The sequence below is a fragment of the Plectrocnemia conspersa genome, unplaced genomic scaffold (genome assembly GCF_051122295.1).
Source record: "Plectrocnemia conspersa isolate PC_06_02 unplaced genomic scaffold, ASM5112229v1 ptg000010l, whole genome shotgun sequence".
NCBI classification, from domain to species: domain Eukaryota; kingdom Metazoa; phylum Arthropoda; class Insecta; order Trichoptera; family Polycentropodidae; genus Plectrocnemia; species Plectrocnemia conspersa.
In genome coordinates this window covers 7261831-7278375 of record NW_028277174.1, presented here as the reverse complement: position 1 = coordinate 7278375, position 16545 = coordinate 7261831, and the positions used below count along the sequence as shown (strand labels likewise).

The 16545-nt window shown below is 31.5% G+C and overlaps 1 protein-coding gene across 13 annotated transcripts in view; it reads right to left on the bottom strand.

Annotated features, from left to right (window-relative positions):
- Positions 1–6325: 6325 nt before the first annotated feature.
- The window catches only part of Spn (protein phosphatase 1 regulatory subunit spinophilin), a 79298-nt gene continuing 69078 nt past the window's right edge, over positions 6326–16545 (bottom strand). For 6 of the 13 annotated variants that reach the window (XM_088195534.1, XM_088195537.1, XM_088195535.1 and 3 more), the window contains 13 exons: positions 16344–16522; positions 16139–16275; positions 15921–16072; positions 13915–14137; positions 12634–12687; positions 12320–12505; positions 12089–12244; positions 11636–12025; positions 11379–11540; positions 11170–11272; positions 10860–11042; positions 10629–10789; positions 6326–9174 (listed from right to left, as the gene is read on the bottom strand). In XM_088195534.1, the coding sequence (XP_088051660.1) occupies positions 8911–9174; positions 10629–10789; positions 10860–11042; positions 11170–11272; positions 11379–11540; positions 11636–12025; positions 12089–12244; positions 12320–12505; positions 12634–12687; positions 13915–14137; positions 15921–16072; positions 16139–16275; positions 16344–16522 (2350 nt within the window). In that variant the 3' untranslated portion in view covers positions 6326–8910. The remainder of the gene's footprint in view (positions 9175–10628; positions 10790–10859; positions 11043–11169; positions 11273–11378; positions 11541–11635; positions 12026–12088; positions 12245–12319; positions 12506–12633; positions 12688–13914; positions 14138–15920; positions 16073–16138; positions 16276–16343; positions 16523–16545) is intronic. The other 7 variants (XM_088195539.1, XM_088195541.1, XM_088195540.1 and 4 more) reach the window with 5 other exon arrangements.

The following is a 16545-nucleotide window of genomic DNA, read 5'->3' as shown; positions in this document are numbered from 1 at the left end:
AATTTGTATAAACCTAATCAAAATTTATCTTTAGATGAAGGGATGATTCCATGGCGAGGGCGATTAAACTTTCGCGTATATAATCCGAGTAAACTAACCAAGTACGAAATTTTAATTAGAATGCTTTGTGAATCTAGGTCGGGATACATATCAAAATTTAAAATTTACATATGAAAATTTATTCAGGACCCGGGACTTGTTTAAAAGATTCCGTTTTAGATTTAACCTCAACTAGTACTAACAAATGGCACCATTTATATATGGGTAACTTTTATAATAGTGTTGAGATGGCAAAAATATTATACAAGAAAAAAATAAGAATATGTGGCACTATACGAAAAAATCGGGGCTTACCGGATATTCTAAAAAAGGCAAAATTACGAATATTTGAAAGTAAATATAAGCGAAACGGGGAAATTTTATTACAATTGTGGAAAACAGTAAAAAGAAGAGATATCCGAATGATATCAACAATCCATAATACAAATATTGTAAACACTGAAAAAACTGACAGAAGAACTGGGCTGCGTATAAAAAACCAATTTGTATAATTGATTACAATAAATATATGAAGAGAGTAGATCGGGCTGATCAATACCTTTCGTACTATCCAATATACCGTAAAACTAAAAAATGGACGAAAAATGTGGCCATGTATTTATTTAATTGTGCATTATTCAATGCATTTACAGTGTATAGAAGTGTAAATTCAAACAGCAATATAAAGTTTTATGATTATTTAATGAAAATAGCAAAATATTAGATAGAGGAAAAAACATCAGAAACAGAAACACCAACAATTTCAGAAATGTCTGAAAATTCACAACCGACATCCACATTCGCCACTGCTCCCTCATTTCAAACGCTTTCAGGAAGTTTAAAACAACATCAATTGGTCTGGATATTATCTACTGATGAGCGTAAAAGAAGAAGATGCATAGTTTGTATCGCACATAAAATAAGAAAAGATTCTCTTTACATGTGCAAAGAATGTAAAGTAGCTTTACATGTTGGTGAATGTTTCTCCTCGTATCATTTGAAGAAACATTACTAGGTAAATAATAAAAATAACGTTTGTGAATTTTGAATTTTATTTTTTTGATAATTCGTATTGGTATTATTTTAGAATTAAATATTGTGAAAAGTGAATTACAAGTGAAAGACATTGAATAATAATAAATTGTGTACCTGAAAAATTCCGTATTAGAGTGGAGAAATTTATAATGGTGAGTGCACTTTAAACTTGCATTATATAAATAGTTATTGTGAAAAGTGATTTACACGTGAAAGACAATGTACAATATCTGTATATGTGCCTGGAAGATTTCGCATTACGATGGAGCGAATTACAATGGTGAGTGAATATTTTATTGCAATTGAATTATATATCAGTAAACTCATATTAGTAAAAATGTCATTTCTCACTTTTGTAGATAATCATTTGCACAAAATATCACAATACGAAAAAAAAGTGTGCTTGAAAAAAGTTTTTACAAATTTGAAAAAGTTTGAGAACCGGTGGTTGACTCAAATAAAATATTTTTATTTAAATTTCTAAGTTATTCGTTTTTATAATTTTAAAATCAAGATAATCATTTTAAAAATCTAATAATAAGGAAATGTAATAATTAATTTTTATTTCCGGCGATCCACATGTTGAGAACCACCTAATAATGACTTAAATTGATGTATTGATACAATTTTAACATGTTTAGAAAAATTCAACGAAATATTCGGACCGTATCAAAAGATAAATAAATATAAATAAAAAAGGTAAAATTCGCGAAGATTTGCGAAAAGGTGCCGGTATTTAGCGTAAGTCTGGTAGTGAAACTGCCGGTCGGTAAAGCGTTAATATACATAAAAAATCTCGTGATATTAATTTTCCTTTGCTGAATGGAGGAAACTAGTTATTACTAGGGTAAAATTTTATTTATTGAAAGTAAAATAATAATTTTAGTAATTTTTTACAACCTTCTCGGTATCCACTGTATTGTAAAATATTTAAAGTGTGTTCTATCTATATAAAATATATATTTATTTAAACGTTATATTTGATTTTTTAAGTTAATACATATATTTATAAATTATTATAACATACAAGTAAATGTTTGTATCTTTACTTTAAATTTGTTTTTTTTTAGTTAGTTTATTTGAATTACTTTATTTTTTACATTTGGAATAACTATATTTTTGTGAATATTTGTTGTAATCTTTGGTTTTAAAATGTGACAAATATGCAAAGTGCTGTCACCATTTATGTATTTTAAAAATAATTTACTAAATGCTTCAAAGTTGAAGGAAAAATAAATCAATTACAAAATAAATATAGTACTACTATATTGTATAAAGCTACTATAATTATAAATAAGATGCAATTTGCTTATTTTTAATACCGTAAATAAGAGTATCACAGTCTAACAGTATATAAACAAAAATAATAATATTCTTTGATTTTAATAGGTATTTATTAAATAATAAGCAAAAAATAGCATTTGATCAGATAATCATCTTTATCAAAAGATGAATAAATGTGCAACTCCCACATGCACTAATATACGCGGGAAAAAACCAAAGAGTTGTGTTTCATATTGATGGTATATGTATTATGAAGTTCCTCAATTTTTTTATAAATACACTCATGAAAATACAAGATAATTTTATAACATTTGTTTTATTTATTATAACCTATTACCACCAACCATTGATAATAATATTTTTTTCCAGCTTCTAAATAGTACCTTAGGTGCCTAAATATCATTTGTCTAAGACTACAATAAGACAAATCAGCCTAGCTGATATATAACAGATCAACGGCAAAAATGAGTAAGGTAACAGTATAATTTTAGAGCAACTGTAAACACATTCATTTTTAATTTAGATAATGAAACATAATTAGAATAAAAATAATCCTAACGAGAACTATGAACCTGGCGTGTTGATGCTAATTTATTATTCGGCCTTATTTTTGTCAGCAGCATTCGTGATTCGCTGTAATTTGCAGTCAATTTCTTATTGTAGTGATTCAGCTGAATCCACATTCTACTAAATATGATGAAAGAAATGCTTTTATAAATCCAGGTTAAAGAAAACCTTTCCAACCGGAACTTTTGATAGCCGTATTTGAATTTCAATTCCTATTTTGTTGCTACTTTTATAAGTACATACTTCATGTAATTTTAGAGATTCTTCTGTTTGTATTTTACTTTAAAAGGTTCCAAAATCCAACCCGAAATGTTAATTTTAAAAATATCATCAAATCGTTGATTGAAGTCAGTATGGAAAGCCTCCAATTGCTGACAATATGTAATCAAATCATCATGTTTTTTTACTGGTAATAAATTTGGAAATTGGCTGAATTCTTTACGTCTTATGCCTGCACTGCACTCTCTGGAAGTTGTCCGAACTGAAGTCGGCCGAGACCTACGACTTCGAGTAAGCCACCACACTGCCGCAAATTTCATATGCCCTCCGGACGGTGGCCGTGAATGACGTCCGTGAGTGACGTCCGGACGGCGGCTTCTGTCACGTACAGCTGGCATATTTGCGCCCGATCGAAAAGTGTGCCAAATAATCGCAATTTTTAAATTGTCATTTTATTAAAATTACGCTACTGATAATTATAAAAGTTTGTGTGGGCACTCACCAATACAATATCAGTGAAAACTTTTCGGTTGTAAATATTCAATTTACGCAAAATCTTTGTCGGCTTTTGCAAAATGCCATAAGGCATAAAAATGATACTTCAGAATACGAACACTACATCTGTGACTATCCTAGAATTTGTCGCCATCGATTCTAAATAAGAATTCGTTATGGAGTGACATTTATATAAACCGATCTAGGAAAATACATAAGGATTTTTTTTAACAAAATCAAGTACCACTAATTATTTTTTAATTATTTAATTTTATATGAAAAAAATATAATAACGATATCTGTTAGAAGAATATACTATCAAAAATATAATTAATCCCTTTTGGTGCCCTAAAATATTCAAAGATGTCAGTAAGACTGTGTTGAAGTCCCCAATAAGCATGTGGTATTATAATTTGACCACGTGACCACGATGCAGCGCTCGACATGCGTGTTAACCATAGGACGCCTACGCGCATAATGAAATTGAACTGAGTTAATCGTTCTATCTCAGTTTGCAAAACACCATATCATTATCTCTCACTCTCGTCACTTAACACGCGAGAGAGCGAAAGGGGAAGTATCTCACCGCTCGCGCTGGAAAATGCAGCTCCGACTTCGCTCCCTTTGACTCGGAAAAAATACCGACAATGTTCGGAAGCGCTCGAAGCTGGCTAAGTCGACTGAATTACCCCCACTTTACCTCCCGTTCTCGGTAACCTCGGACAACTTCTGAGAGATTTTAGAGCGGACAGAACCGAACTCGACCGAAGTAACCCACTATATTCTCCGTCCTTGGCCAATCTTGGCCAACTTCCAGAGAGTGTAGTGCAGGCTTTAGATTTCAGAATGAAATTTTTTTTCAGAAAAAAAAATTCCATTAATCTGAACAAAAATTTGCCACAAACAAATGTTTTTGTTTTTATTAAATTCATCTCATCTCCTTGAAGGCTTAGATTTTATTCATTAAATTAGCTAAGCAAGTCTGCCAAATAACCAATGTTATTTTTGGAACCAATCGAGCTTACTCGTAAAGCATCATCTTTATTTTGTAGGAACTCTAGTACCGAGTCAAAGACTAAAACCGATCCAAACAGGCAGAACTTTCAATATACTGTTATCCAAACAATGTTATTTAATGAATTGCTTATGGTTTTGTTGACTGTATTTAATGCACCTCAAACAGCAATCAAGACTTGTTATCATCGTAACATAAATTATTATCAAAATACTAGCATTTCAAAAATATGTACTATATCGTTAAATTTATTGAAAATAAATAAATATTATATATTACAAGGCTGTTCATTGCTTCACATACTTCTCTAATGGAGTTTGATATAAGCTCTTTAGGAATTTTGAATCTGAATGTATACATTAAACTTGTAATATATAAGAATCTCCAATGAAACACAAAGGTGCAGCTAGTGGGATTGAGAGCAATATAACTTATCTGAATTTGGTGCTTCGTTTTGTAATACAATGATTTGCAAAAGGTTTTTAAAATCATTCATTTTTTTAAACTCAGAATCTTTCCAAGCAAGATTTTTTGACCACCGTGGTTTCCACTTTCTTTATCCTACATGATTAGGCGTACCATAATTATGAAGCTCTAAACCGGAACTGCTAAAAAAAAAGGGTCACCGCAGACATTATCGTTTGTTTTAAACAAAAATGTCGAGGGAAGATAAAAAAAGGTCACCCCCTCGATTTTTTTTTGTTCATTTAGGGATACTGCATGAGCTAAGTAAAAGTTATGTCAGAAATTTTTGCTTAAAAATGTTTTTAGTTCTCACCAGCGTTCGGCAATGGCCGGGACCAATATGTGATACCAGGACGTACGGTAAGCCTATATATAAGGTCACCAGATTTTGAAAATATCAAAGGACACTAAAAATGAGTCATTTCGAAAATTTTTGTTTGAAGTGGATAAATTGCTGGAAAATTTTCTGAAATAACATATTTTAACTCATGTTTTAATAATATGTTAGGGGGGGACAACTAACTTTTCGCCCAGGGTGCTAAATAAAATAGTGCCGGCAGCATCAAACAAAAATTTCCGAAAGTACCTTTCTGTCATGTCACTTCCTGGTGATTTATTATTCTTCAGCCTTTTTACAGCTATCAGCACTTTCTTAAATATTGGTTCATCAATCGTTTCTTAAGTGTGAGCCGAAACTATCATCTCGCTATTAGTCTTCTCACCTCCATTCAACAAGATCTGAAAGTGCTCTGACCATCCTTTTTTTAAATATTAAAGCAGCAAAAGTCAAATGTTTGAAAATAAAAAAAATTTAACATATGCCTGATGCATATTTGTTTTGTTTATTTGATGCGGAAAATTTAGGCAAAAGTGGTTCGTTCCATTCTCAGCGTTCACAGTATTTCATCAAGATGTAAAAAGTGAGTTTTGTTTCAGGTAAAAATGCTGTTTTTCATTTGTAAAATTAAATATTTTTAAACCAGAACAGTATTCAGGAGAGTACTTTCGTTTTGATAAAAATGTCAGTTAAAATGTTCTTGCCTTGGGGTCTTCATACATATCATTGTTTTACTATTGATGTTATCAAATACCTGAGTTTAAAAACACAGTCAATGAATTGTCATCAACTTCATCCTTTACTGTAACATTACTTTCACCGCGACAATGATGATGATCAAGTAAATCGTAAAATAAAAGTATTTGTAGTCTCACTTCACAATAATTTATTTTCGAATAAATTATTATTATCATATAATATATTACATGTTAGAGGAATATACATTTTACAAACAATTTATTCTAAACAATAAGCATTCACTGAAATAATCAATAAATGCTTAAATGCAAAATACAAAAATCACTAAAAACTCGTTTACGTAAAATATATATATTATACATAGTATGTATGGGTGTTTATATATTTTATCTATATAATTCACTAAGGATCGAATAAATATAACGAATATCTTTGTTAAGTATTCAAAACTGCACCATTCAATACCGTTCCTACACTCACATGTATGTACAAAATCATACTTGATTGATAAACGATAACAAAGAAGATAAATTAAAAAATTCACGATTAAACTGATTTTAGATTAAATAATAAGGCTAAATTTTTTGACGCAACCATTCCAATCAACGGAATTGCTGGTCAAAGAAATACATTTGCAACAATATATTAATGGCTTTGAAATTAAAATTATGATAAAACAGTAATAAATAAATAAATTAAGCACATATTACAAAATCAATTTACAAAATTTAACGAAGAATTAACAATTTGAAAATAAATTGTAAATATACAAAATATACACGTCACTTATTTAGTGCGTTTATAAAGCTTATTTCAAATTAAAGAAAAAAATCACATATTGTAAAGTTAGGCCCGAAAAGCTGCAGAATATTCGAGTATTCGTATAGCTGTCATTAGGCCTCAAAAATCATAATCGGGCTGTCCTTTCTGTTACACAATAATAATTAATTCATATTGAAACATTTTCATATCAACACACGTATCATCCATCCTTTTTTTCATTAATTAAATATTAATTTAAGAGTTGCAAGACGAATATATTGAAATGCATATACAATTTTTATCATTAATGATTACATAATGCTTACGGTCTCTGTACAAGAGTTAGTTTTAATTAATTATTAATCATATAATATTTATATTGGTGTATATACTTCAATTGTCGCAGTTCCTAATTGTATATATTACGATATCCTAGGTACATTATTATGTATGTATGTATATATTTATGGTACGATGAAAAGAGTCCACAGAAAAATGTCTACATAAAAAAATTAAAAATATTTCAATTTAATTTAATTTACTCTTTCACAGAAATTAAAGCATAAACGATTTTGCGTATTTATGTCTTGTTTGTGACAAATTCATAATATAAATTTTGACAATAAAAAAAATTGATGTTAGTAAGAAACAATAAGATATCGTTTAAAATATCCATATGTATTTCAATTCACAAACAATGCATAAATACACGAACAATATCTAAGATAAAATAATCAAACTCAACGAAACTCAAAAAATATATGAGGTAGCTGCCTGCATGAGAGTTACTTTTATACACTAGACTGCGAAAGGATTAATTAAATTATTTTTCAAGCATTGTTAATCTTTCTACGTGGACATTTTTTTGTGTGGAATTTTCATGTGATCTTTTTTCTGATCATTATATACGTGAAAATAAACGCTAATCGTAAATGTGAACACACAACATTGAATAATATGGAGATTCAATTTTTTTAAATATGTCCACTATATACACATATGAGCAAACATCGAGAATATTGCAAATACGAGGACAAAAAAATTGAAATAAATTAAATTTGTGCAATTTGTTCATAAGACGTTTACAAAATTTGCTAACTATTATTCATATATTTACACTTAGAGTTTATATAAAGCGAGAAACAACACAAAATTCATTTATATAAAAAATATTCCTTATCAGAAAAAACAGCAAAAATAACCGATTTAAAAAACCAACTCGTATATATGCTAATGCATAAAAAAATATATCGGAATCTTGTACGATAAATACAAGGAAAAATGCATATTTACGCTCTCAGTGCACCGATTACAGTCACATTCGTAAGGAATGAAGCATTAACATGCAAAGTACATATTCGTCAATAAATCTCATAAGAACTCTCTTTTTATGATATAAATACATCCTTTAATTATAAAAAATTACAGTTATTTAATTATATGTATATATTACACACCTACCATCCCGTAATTTTGCGAAATTCAGTAAAATATATTTAAATCTGAATTTTTCAAAGGTTAGAGAGACATGAAATATTACCAACATAAGTCAAACGAACACGATAGGTTAAATACACATTCTAACTATTCGTTACAGCAAAATGAAAGTTAAGTCTATAAAATTACAAGACATTAGGTATGAATGCACTTACTAAAATTTACAGGTTGACAGTTAAATGAAAAAATAACGAACGCAAAATCATCAATATCCTTAAGCTATTCGATATTCACAGCACGCGTCAAAAATGTATACAATCAAAGCGGACACTGCCGCTTTCGGCACCGCGCACGATTAAGGTACAACAATACGAACAATAATGAAACTCTAATATTTTAAATTTTTTTACCAAATTGCCGAATGAATTGATGCCATCTAATATTGATAAGGAACAGTATCCGTGCATTGGGAAAATGAAAAATAAAATGATTTCACACAACGAGAAATCAAGTATTTTTTTTTCAATAACGATAAATAATTTCTGATTAAACACTACTACTTCTTTTTTGTGTTGTTCTTCTTCTCGGCTTTCCGTAGCATCTTGTCGTGCTTGTCTTGGAGTCGCCTTTCCTTCTCAGCCAGAGCCCTCAGTTCTTTTAGCTTTCTCTTGAGGCGCTGCTTATCGTCGCCGGTGACGCCGAGCAGCTTCAAATCCCTGGATGTGAGCGTGATCAGAAGGGCCCCGTCAACGCCCCGGGACGCAAAAGCGCTAGCGTATCGCTCCATACCTTGGCCTTGAGCAACGATCCACTGCCATACCTTAAAATGTTTTAACAATTAATATATAATATAATATTGATATTTTACTACACTTATTTATGATCCATAATTATAAAAAAAAATCTATATAAACATATTTTTAATAACTTAATGAGATCTTCTATTTGGGGAAAATATTGATCCCAGTCGCCCAGTCCCAAATATTGTCGGTCACTCACTGTCGTGAGGTACCGCAGCTAGTTATGTATAATTATTGTTTTATTTAAATCACCTATTCTATTGAGATCATATTCTCACAGACATAATGCCAGTAATGCACAACTCGCGGCCCGCAACTGCATTTTCTTTATATAAATTATAAAAAATGTTAATGTATAAAAAGTTAGATGGATTTTGATTTTTATAATTTGAAGGCTACTTCAAAAGACACCAATTTTTGTTTTATGTTAACTTTTATTTATGTATATATAATAAAAATATAATTTTCTACATCAGCAATGACGATTATATAAAATATGTTATTGTCATTTGAAGCAAATAGAAATTAATAGTAAACTAGTGTAAAAGTATATAATTTTTTTCTTCTATTTCAAAAATAGTAAAACGGGCTGCGAGTTGCGTATATCTGCTTTTAGACATCAAAATGAACTTTTGACATGATATAAATTTTAAATAATTTTTTTTTAGAATAAATAGTGGGTCTGTTCTGTTCAGATATTATTCTTTTTGATGCCTCAAGGGCGATAAATTCTGTTGTGAATTTTGTTTTGAGGTGGTCCTCGAGTTGTGACGATTTGACTTAGGTCATAATTAAATTAATACCTATATTATAAATATTGGGGCTCTTGTGTATAGATCGTAAATCAAATACAGTGCAAATTATTTAGTACCATTGACGATTGCTAATTGAAAAGATATTATTTTAGTAAAATTATAAATTTGTACGGAACGCATTTTTTGGTAAAATATTTTATTCCTGTAAAGGTTTTTTTTTTAAATATTCCAGGTATTTTACTTAGAATGTATATGTATATATATTTAAATAGATCACAATTAAAATTTGAGGACCAGAACCACAAAAGTCGCAAAGGAACGACATATTATTGCGACACCTGTTAAAAAATATTCAGTTTTCTTTCAAGGGATTGTTTTAAAAAAGTATCAAATAAATGTTCAATATACACATTGAAGTCATCAAAATTTAAACCCCCTTTTATATATATATATTAAAACCTGATTTTCCTTCCCCTTATAACATAACATAATTATTGGCAAATTCCGTGAAAAGGGATTGGAGTTGCCGAAAAACTTTTGAAAATATCTTTGGAGTGTAAAAGGTTAATGATATAATTTTTTTTTCATACAATTAACCTGATCTGATCTGGTAATTTTTTCCTAACTATCAAAAGCATGTTCTCATTTGACTTACTCTCATACAAAGATGTCATTGTTTCACGTCAGTAATATACTACAAATTATTTCGAATTATATACCTGTACTTTGGTCCAATGGGTGATGGGAGTGGTGTGAAGAGGACTAAACGAAGCAGTGGATGCCGAAAGTGGTGATAGTGACGGCGATTCTGTCCCGGGTACGCCTAATGGCTGCCAAGGCATCTCACTGCCGACGGCAACGCCCGGTCCGACTTTCTTCACTGTAAATTGACCAAAATTAATAATTAATTATCACTCATAAACCAATACCCAATCACAATGGAGAATAACCTCTCGGACCTCTTGCATTGGCTTCGTTGACAGCCTGTCGAATTTCTTCGACGAGGTTTTGGGTTAGTACAACGGGGTTAGTCGGTTGGTTAGGATACTGTGAGTTTGGCGGGTCGCTGGAGAGACGCTTCTCTCTCTCGGCTAAGACTTGCTTCAATTGTTCGGCTAGTGATGCTGGAGGACCTGTAATTGATAATATTGTGTTTTAATTAAAAATATGTTTTAACACATATCTTATTTTAATAGTTAATGTTATTAATTAAAAAGAAGAAAAAAAACTGTAAGCATCGTCATGAAAACTATACAGTACCTGAAAGGCATCCGGCGTATTGGTGTTGGTGCGTAACTGTGGAATACGTATCCTCTTTAACTTGATATTCACCGCTCGATCTTTTGAATACCTCCGAGTATTGCTTTATTATATGAAAACAATGAAACATATGTACACGGATGGGTTAATTTAAATTATGATTAAAAAATGAGTTAGTTCAAAGCAAGTTAATTGTCGATGATAGTTACCGGAACGTTTCCGGGCAGCTCGTCGCCAGTCAAGCTGGACAAGGTGGACTCGGGATTCTCTTCTCTATTGATCGAATTCAATTGGTTTTCGTGAGAAGCTGAAGTCGATTCGCTCAAAGAGTCGTCGTTAGAATCATTGTAACTCTCATCTAGACCGTCGTACTGAATGGAAGCATTTTCATATTATTACGTTTTTTTAAAAAAAATATTTGAAGATCATACCAAGTAGCATTTAGAGAAATGTCAATGTAAATTACCGAGCTTGCATTCGATAAGGAATGTGGTGAATGATGACGCTGCCGCGCAAGATCGCCTCTCGTTCTTTGAGCCGACGTATCTAAGAGAGTCGTCTGAGGTATGGCCAAATCCAGTTCTCTAGCAGCACCATCCGGGTTGAGTTCGGAATCGACGGCGTCCAAATCCGTATTCGAAGCAGACTTTGATCCGCCGCTGATCACAGTCCGTCGCTCTACGGTAGCCGTTTTTTCTTGTGGTGATCCTTCTGATGATAAATCACCGTCGGATATCCAAGAATCGAGCCTTTGGAGTGGCTCTGGAGGTGGTCGTCTTGTCATTTGTGGCGTGACTTGTTTGGCACTTGGTTCATATGGCAACATAACAGGTACTCCGGCTCTCTTTTGCGTTTCCTAAACAATCGTAATACAATAAATCAACAGATTCACAGCATAAAATTTTTAATTTTTACTCACCAGTAGTAATACTTCCAATCGTATGATTCTATCTTTTAAGGTTTTTACAAGCGAGTTGTATTCCGTGTCTTTCTCTTGAAGCAACTGCTGATAGAATTCTTCTCTGTGCAACATGTCGATTTCTCGTTGTCGGTAATCTCGCAATAATTTTTTTGCCTTTATATGTATATAAATATATTGTAAGTTACAGAATTATTAATAAACACCCACCAATTATAAATATTGACTTACTTTACTATATTTGGAATCTAGATTGCCATACTGTTCTTGAGACTGCTGAAGCATATCTTTGTACGTCTGCGCTTCTCTTTGCGACGTTTTCAAATTTCGTTCCGATTCTCTTAGCTTCAAACCGGACTGTCTCAGTTTTTCGGAAAATTCCTCATTTTCAGCGCCGTTTGACTCTAGTTCCATCAGCTGAAAACATATGTATCGTATCACTGTATTTCTTCGGTTTCAAGTATTGTTTCTATGATAAAATATTTTTGGCATGCATCTAACGCTAATAAAATCAAATAATAATAATGAACTGAAAACTTGTTTACCTTCTGCTTTAATTGTGCAACAGACGATTCGGAAGAAATTAATTGTGAGTGTGTCTGAAAAACGAACACAAAAATCCAATAACATGCAACAAACACAAAAAAACGCATAACACAACAAACAAGCTACAGGTATAATAAATTCACTATAAAATAAAACAGACAAAACCAATGTAGTTTTGTTAATAACATGTGTTAATGTAATGTTGTATACACACACTACAAATTGTTAGCTTGACGTTGCACACATTTGCGAAAAAGGCATACTTTTTTAAAAAGTTTTAGAATTCTATATTTTCTGTTTAATGAAAATTTACTTTAGTTGAAAAAACAATCGAAATATCCAGTGGCATCATCAAAACATCCATACTCTTAAAATTATTATTGATCCAGTGACCAAAATGCTAAATTTTCTTATCTTGACGTAGTGATTTTTACTATATGTTAATTAATACAAGCTAGGATATGTTTGTTGATAGTGTGATACAGTTTAAATAAAAATCTCCAGAATAAGACAACTTATTCTGGAGATTATATTTTTATCCCTTTTTTCGCATACGAGTTCAACTGCAGTTTGAAAATAAAACAAGGTATTTTAACTCTACTTGCTTTTGGACTCGGATTTAAAAGAGTTAATATAATAATTTAAAATCAGATCATTTACCAATTTGGTTATTGGAAATAAAGAAAATTAAAATTTTGTCAATTTTATACATATTAAAAATTATATTTTAAGTTTTACTTTTATTAATAATAAACATGATCCGGTGTGGCTATACAAAGTTCCAAGAAATTGTAAAAACAAAATCTAGCACTGTTTTATATGATGAGCAAAGCTTAATTTTTGTAATAAGAGTAATCTCTAGAACAATATATCTGTAAATATTTTATATAAGTATAATTAATGAAGTAGTAGCAACTTGAAACAATACCTCCCTTATAGGCGAGATAACAAAAGATACAAGACGTTTTAAATAAGCTATAATATTCCAAAATGTTTATAAAAAAGCCATGGAGGTATTTTTTGTAATATGAATAAAAAATCTAAGCTAATGTTCTGGGGTAAGCAATGATTAATCTTGAAATGTTAGTAAATTAATTAATTAATTGTAATCATCAATCCAATAGTTGTTTAACAAAATTATGGGTAACTAATGTGATGAGTTTTTAGTATCGATTTTATTCAATGTTAAAAAAACAATGAGATTCCATAAGCCAACACCATAAGTTTGAACAATTTCTAAAAATAAATCACACAAATCCTCACAATCAACGATTATGTACCTCTTGTAGAAGACTCCTCAATGATTCGACGTCGTCTTTATCCTGCGAATGCTGAGTCGAATTTCCCAATGGCGGTGATGTGGAATTAACAATGGGAGGCGGAGATGAAGCCGCCACGGGTGGCGGAGGTGGCGGTTCTGAAGTAGACGAGTTTCCTGAAGACACGGGTTGTGTAGAGTCTTCCGATTGCCGTCTTTGCCTTTCTTCGAGTGCTCGCTGGTTTCTGAATATGATATAATAAAAAAAAATAAATAAAATTATTGTTCTTTAACACTTTGAACTTTTATGTCGAGATGGGCTCGACATCGGTTTTTTTATCAGCAACACTTATGTTGAGGTGGGCTCGACATTTTTTTCAAACTGTTTTTTAAATAATTTTTAGTTGAAAATGGACCAAATACCCACTCATTCAACGTCTGTAATTAATAAAAAAATTGTTTGCCTAGGATTGCTCGGCAGATGCAGCAGGTGCTTAATACAATAGTCTGTGTTGCGACGTATCGTCGCGAACATCAGTAATTTATTCATATTTACGTTTCAATGGATTTATCATTAATTAGTTAATTATATATTGATATTAGTGAGGGCATAGTGCGAGCAAAGTTCATTCAAAGGGAAACCACTGTAAACTCCGAATATTACAAGGGCGTACTGCAACGTTTGCGAAATGATGTATGGAGGGAGACCAGAAAAATGGACCAATGGCTTCCTCTTATATCACGACAACGCTACGTGCCACCTTGCGAATTTTTGGTCGAAAAAAAGTTCCTGTCTGTCCACATCCACCTTATTCTCCGGATTTAGCACCACGCGACTTCTGTCTTTTCTCAAAAATAAAAACCATGCTAAAAATAAAACGTTTCACCACCATTCTCGACATTGAGAGGTCTACAACGGGGTCTAGCGACTGAAGGCCCTTCCGAAAGAAGCCTTCAAAAAATGCTTCCAATCATGGAATCAATGTTAGGTTAAATGCATCGCTAGCCAAGGAGAGTACTTTGAAGGAGATTGATTAAAATTATATTTAAGCATATTACTTTGTTCGTAATAAAATTATTCATCATATTTTTTGATCACACCTCGTATATGAAAACCTGTTTTTCCCAAACATAATAATTGACAAATTCACTAAAAATGGCTTAGAGTTGCTGAAAAACTTTTGAAAAAGTCTTTGGAGTGCAATGGGTTAATACTATAATTATTAAAACTCGTAAATAGAATACTTAAGCGATGTTCCGCTGCGAATATTTTAGGTCAACAAATTTATTTTTGAAATAATATTATATAGCTATATACCTAGTTCTTCAAAAACGATAAATAATTGTGTCAACTAATGTAAAAATTGATTCAAGAGATAATGTCAGTAATAGAATGTTTATTTTACTCAATTGACAAAATAATGGACAAAGAATCCAAGTGGATTACAACAGCACAATCTAATTATCCAGGCTAGTAATCCTATGCTGCTGATGAATTTTGATCCACCAGGTTGGTTTTGAAGGCAACGGTCTTAACTGGCACATTAATTCCTAGTGATTTGCCGTTTAGCTTCAAGTAGTTTTATTTCATAATTCATCTTGGCAATTAATAAGTAACAAGGACGATCACTCAATGTGACAGGAATCAGCTTTAGAGATGCGAGCATCCAAAACAAGACAAATAAAATAATTTGTATATGATCAAGTTTTGAATAATACAATATAACTGAGAACAAAATATGGGTGTAGCATTTTTACATTGTTGATCCAATTTGTACATTGTACATTTATTCAGAAAATAAACATATCAATTCAGAAAAGCAGAAACACTTTTTGCTTTTAACTTTGTTAAATTAAATTAAGTATGGCATTCATTACTTCAAAATTATTACAATTTTGCAGACGTATATCTAGTGAACGACTATAGAAAACTAAATGACTAATATTGCTAGTAAAGACTTGTCCAAATGCAATTTCATCTGTGAATACAAATTAAATAGTAGAACAAATTTATACACAAAAAACTACCTTTCTTCTCTATCTTTATCGGCTTGTAAACTATGCTTAATCAGTCTTGCCACCTCACTATTTTGCGGATCTTTCTCGCGTCCAATTTGAAAGTTTACCAAACCGGACGTGTTTCTCAAGACGGATGCGGCATAGGCTTGAGTTACGCCAACCTATGGTTATAAAGCAATTAATCGAAGAGTATCGAAGATAATTCATTGAACTATTAAGTCACTTACCAAGCTTTTTCCGTCTACTTCAATTATTTGGTCGCACACGTGAATTCGACCGTCCCGAGCAGCAGCACCATTGTCGTTAATAGTTTTAACAAAAATACCTAATTTTTCTAACCCTGCATCGGCACCAACACCCATTCCTAAAATAATAATTTTGGTATAAATATGATACATAATAAATAAATACACACGTGTATAAAAATATTACCTATTATAGATAAACCTAAACCATCAGGTCCCTTGAGCAATCGTACGGGGAATACTATCATTTTTTCCACCCGTTTCTCTAATTCGTATTCAGCTGATGCGGCCACTGGGTCTACATCTTCGTTTCGCCTATCATACTCCATCACAGAGTGAGTGGAATACATTTTCATAGGAGCGGTACTGTGGATTGATCAGAGGAATAT